Raw genomic sequence first — 4,897 nt, forward strand, 5'->3', positions numbered from 1 at the left:
GGCGCTGGCAGGGCGGGAGGCCCTGGCCGCAGCGAACCCGAGCCATGCTCCCCTCAGATGCGGGCACGGCCGCAAACGCTTGTCCGCGGCGCCCTGAGTTTTATGCGGGGCCTGCGGCGCCCCCGAGCACGCTCCCCGCCACGGCCGCCCGGACACACGGGGAAGCAGTAAAACCACGAGCGGAAACGTCCTTCCAGCGGGGCGGTGCCGTGTGGAGCCGGGACACCGCATGTTGTGAGCTCGCTACAGCGGGTGGTCCGTAGCCGCCAGGGACTCGAGCCACCCCCCCTTGGAAACTGCCAGCTCTTAGTAGCACTCACTTGTGTTTTGACTACAGACAAGCAATGGAGTTGTTTTTCTGTTGCAAAGACCTGAGAAAAGCGGGACCAGGTCAGAATCTTTTTAAGGCGGTGGATTCGTTTTTGACATTTCCGGGTTTGTCTTGAGAGTCAGGCTTGCGCACCTAGCAGTGCTCACGTTGCGTGGCACCACAGTGCCCTGGACAGGATCTCGAGGTGCCATTAAGTTGCTGCACAATCCGTTGGCAACTGCCACTGCAGGGGAAAGAGCCCCCTTTAATAACGAAGTGCCGCACGGATCACGGGTCTGTGGTGTAGGTGTAGAAAGATGCACCAAGGCACAGGCAGACTTTGCCAGTATTTCTTTTTTTAATGTTTGTAAATCTGGTCATTCCTGCCTTGCTTGTCCAGGGAAAGCATCAACAAGTTGTTAAAAGAAATGTTTTGGGCACTCTTGTAAACAAAATTATTACTGTGGGGAAAGTATATAGGTCCCCAAATGAATTATAGTTGTTAGGGACTGGAAGGGAAAAAATCCTGGAAAGTGGCTTCTCAGGGGACAGGAATAGGATTATTCCAGTCCTAGAGTTAAGAGTCCATTCAGATGATGGTATTTTTTTGCCTGTAGAAGTAGTTTATCTATTGGACGCAAATAAGATGTGCCTAAAGCAATGATGAGTGAAGTATAGTTTGACCTGGTATTACCAAGATGTTGTGTCTTGATTCTGACCAGGGTATGATCACATAATCTTCTCTCTGAGCTCGTTCAGGCTATAGTCTCATCTGCTTCTAAATGATTTTTATGCATTCCTTTAATCTCTCTAAATGTCTCTAAACAGACATCGAGCAATATGGTGGAAACCATTAGTGGAAAAAATAGGAAGAATTCTGTTTTAAGTTCTTGTATAAACGTTTATTCAAAAGCTATATTGGTACCGTCAATAATGTTGGGGCCACTGTGTCTTCACTTAACAATCCATTATTTCTGAGGCTACTAGAGGTTCCTAGTTGCTCTTTTTGTCATAGAGGGCGACGTATCAAACCTCAACTATTCTGCCGTTCCATTTAATCTGTTTGTAAGAAACCCACTTGTAGTGGAAATAGAGCAATTGTTTGATAGTCCTTGGAGGTCTCTAAACTACATTCTTATTCGTTTTTTGTTTTTTTTTTCAGGCTTGGCTGACAGCTTCACATCCACTTATCTCTCTGTACTTTATGGAAGATCATGGAATAATTGAAGGCTGAAAAATATATAATATAGGAAAAAACACAGGAGTTCTATTACCTTTACATTGGTATTATTGGTGTGTTTCTGAGGAACAGCGATTGGTATTTCTCACCAGTGCAATAAATGAACACATGCCGTGAAGTATAAGAGGAAGCATTACTAGGAAACATAGTGTGGATTTGTGTATGCTCTGTACTCTTTCTGCTGACACGCTGTTCACTTTGCACAGTAGTGAGGTGCTCAAAAAAACTGTACCAGGGGAGGGTGGGGGGGGTGGTGTTCTCTTTTGTTTTGCTTTGTGAGCGTGAGTGAAGATGGCAAAGCATGTGTCAAAGAAGAGGAAAATTAAGGAAGAAAATAATAGATTTCCAGAACATTGGGAAGTGGATTATACTGAACAGCTATCAAGTGCTGCAGCTTCTTATGCAGTAACTTTGCAGTTAGCCAAAGCAAAGAAACCATACAGTGATGGGGATCTAGTGAAAAAATGTGCAATTGAAATGGCCAGGGCATTTGGGGATGAGAACATGGTGAAAAACTTTGAAACAGTTTCACTCTCTCATCAGACAGTAGCCCAAAGAATTGAAGATATGAGCAATCAGGTATGCGAAAAGTTATTATACAATGTCAAAAAGTGTCGCTATTTTTCCTTATCGTTAGCAGAGATCACTGACCAAACTGATACAAGTCAGCTTCTCATATTTATCAGAACTGTGGAGGAAGATTTCTCAGTCAAGGAGGAGTTGCTGTCTCTTGTCTCATTACATGACACTACAAAGGGAACAGATATATTTGAAGCTCTTCAGAAGAGTGTGAGTGAATATGGTGGTTTTGAGAAATGTACCTGTATTGCCACAGATGGTGGTAGGGCTGTTATCGGTTCTGAATTTGGATTATCAGATCTTCTGAAGAAGTCTGGTGTTACATGCCCCATGATTCACTGTGTGATTCGCCAAGAATCTTTGTGTGGGAAATGGGTGAAACAAGCTGAAGCTGTGAAAGTTGTTGTGAAGGTTACCAGTCTTATTTGTGGTGGAAATAAATCTTTGTTAAACAGTAAATTCCACTCATTTTTGGAAGAAATGCAGTCGGTGTATGGAGATTTACCTCTGGATTCCGAAATTCATTGGCTAAGTGCTGGTAAGGTTCTCATAAAGTTCTTTGCTCTCAGAAAAGAAATTCCAGTGTTCCTAAAAGAACAAGTGAAAACTGACACCACAGAGCTTGAAGAAAGATTTTTGTCTCCCCAGTTCCTGGCCGAATTAGCCTTCTTGACAGATACTACCACTCACTTAAATGAATTAAATTTAAAGTTGCAGAGTAAGAACAATACAATATCAGACCTCTTTGGATGTGTGAATGGGTTTCGTAGAAAGCTAAAACTGTTCAAGGTTGGTCTTGAAAAGGGTGATCTTATACATTTCCCATCTTGCAAGGAACTGGAGAAAGAAATGGAAAATTTTGAAGGTGTAAACTTTTTGGAATTCTCATCCAATGTAGATGCTATGGTGAAAGAATTTGACAATCGCTTTACCGAATTGGAGTTACTGAAAAACACACTGATGCTTTTCAACAACCCACTTGGATCTGTGCTTGAAAATCAGTCTTCCAAAATACAGCTTGAGCTGTGCGATCTACAAGCTGACCCATTCTTAGCTGGTAGACGAGAAATAGGCCAGGACTTTTTTAAACTTATACCAGAGAATCGCTTTCCACATTTAAGGGACCTTGGTTTAAAGATTGTATCAATGTTCGGCAGTATGTACCTATGCGAAAGTGCCTTTTCTACAATGAAGTCTATAAAATCTCAGTACCTATGTTCACTTACAGATGAGGCCCTCACTCGCTCACTTCGACTGGCCTTAACTGAGGAGTCAGTTGATATAGGTCCTCTTGTGCAGAAGATGGAGGGTCCGCAGTTTTCACATTGAAAAGTTAACTATTTTTTTTTACTGTGTTACTTGTAGGCAAATGTATCAGTCGTTTAAATATGTAGATGTTTTGCTTATGTCCTGCCTTTGTACTACAAGTGTATGTGTATAGTATTAAGAATTATTTCCATTTCATCCACTCAGAAAAGATGTAGCCTAAAAGAAAGATGTAAAGAGAAATGCTAACCCTCTGTTGAACATCCCTGCCGTAAACCATGTAGCAATTTCACAAATACAGTAAAAGCTGAGGTTTCTGGCACCTTATAAGCCGGCAAACTCTGTTAACTGACATGCTGGCTTGTAAGGGAACTGTGGCACTTACAGTGCACGGAGGGCCCAAAGCCCCAGGGAAAGCAGCCTGCGCTACCAAGCCCCCAGGGCCCGGAGCATAGCAGCTGGCACAGGACCCCCCTCCCTGTCCCTCGGGGCCCGCGGGAGAGGTGGCAACACGGCGGGAGGGGTGGCGACACCCCGAACGTGGCGGGACAGGCAGCGGCCCAAACAGGCAAAGATGCCTGTTTGGGCTGCTCAGTTAACTGGCATATTTTGTTATCCAGCACCCTCCATTCCCCATGGTTGCCGGATAACAAAGTTTTTATTGTACTTGAATTGTTGCAGTTTCATTAGAAAAAAGATCCAGGGACAGAGCAAGATGTATTTACTTTTACTTAAAGTAGCCAGTCTAATTCCACTCTTCACTTTTAAATTAGATAAATCTTAGTTCACTTCTATAATGAGTCACTGATTTTAAAATTAACCTAAGTCCATAGGACCAAGCATAATGCTAATGACAAACATAATTAACATAATTATGATGGTACACGTCAGTGACTGAACTGTCCTTGATATTTGTCCCATGGTCTATGACAGGCAGATAGAAGCCATTTTCACCTCTGCTACAAATGAAAGATCAGCACTACTAGAAAACAAAAGGTCCTGGAAAAAATAAAATGTCATCCTCAAACTCTTCCGTATACTCTAAACCCAGGTCTATAGTCATTGTTTATATAAGGACTTGCACTGAAATCAGTGGGACTATCCAAAAAAGGTTTGTGCAGTCTGGTTTCCTTGAGTATCAATTTCTCAGAGGGAGGATAAAAAAATAGAAGTGATAGAATGGAGACATGAATCAATGCCACATATGAAACTGTAGTAAGCTTGTATTAAAAGCCTTTTAAGATATTGATCATCTTGTGTTGAATCTGACCTTTTAATAAGGTATTTTTGCATTAAAAGATGGAGACATGAGGGAGGGTGTACCAGCTCTGGGCTGATTTAAAGGGGCTGCATTCCCAAGCTCCCTGCTGCTACCATCCCTGGCCTTTCTGCTCGCTCTCCTCCTTCAGTGCCTGGTTGTCCTTTCTCCTGTAATCATTGCTCCTGGCTGCTGTTTGGCATACTTTTCAGCTGCACCCAGTAAACAGGCTATGTTGGGGCGG

At 42.9% G+C, this 4,897-nt stretch overlaps 2 protein-coding genes and 1 non-coding gene across 4 annotated transcripts in view; 2 read left to right on the forward strand and 1 right to left on the reverse strand.

The window, feature by feature from the left end:
- LOC112548832 (protein SLFN14-like) overlaps positions 1-522 on the reverse strand; it is a 5,032-nt gene extending 4,510 nt beyond the window's left edge. The window contains 1 exon segment of the mRNA XM_025195574.1: positions 478-522. Within this exon segment, the coding sequence (XP_025051359.1) occupies positions 478-522 (45 nt within the window).
- The window catches only part of LOC102380800 (general transcription factor II-I repeat domain-containing protein 2A-like), a 6,365-nt gene extending 1,725 nt beyond the window's left edge, over positions 1-4,640 (forward strand). The window contains exons 1-2 of one of the 2 annotated variants that reach the window (XM_025195575.1): positions 7-390; positions 1,473-4,640. In XM_025195575.1, the coding sequence (XP_025051360.1) occupies positions 1,842-3,458 (1,617 nt within the window). In that variant the 5' untranslated portion in view covers positions 7-390; positions 1,473-1,841 and the 3' untranslated portion in view covers positions 3,459-4,640. Of the gene's footprint in view, positions 1-6; positions 391-1,472 lie in introns of those variants that run through there. The other variant, XM_025195576.1, reaches the window with a different exon arrangement.
- On the forward strand, positions 966-1,063 carry LOC112548833. The gene has a single exon (XR_003092383.1). It is a non-coding gene; the product is annotated as a Z30 small nucleolar RNA (small nucleolar RNA).
- Positions 4,641-4,897: the final 257 nt, after the last annotated feature.

Source organism: Alligator sinensis, unplaced genomic scaffold, assembly GCF_000455745.1.
Source record: "Alligator sinensis unplaced genomic scaffold, ASM45574v1 scaffold1372_1, whole genome shotgun sequence".
Classification (NCBI taxonomy): domain Eukaryota; kingdom Metazoa; phylum Chordata; order Crocodylia; family Alligatoridae; genus Alligator; species Alligator sinensis.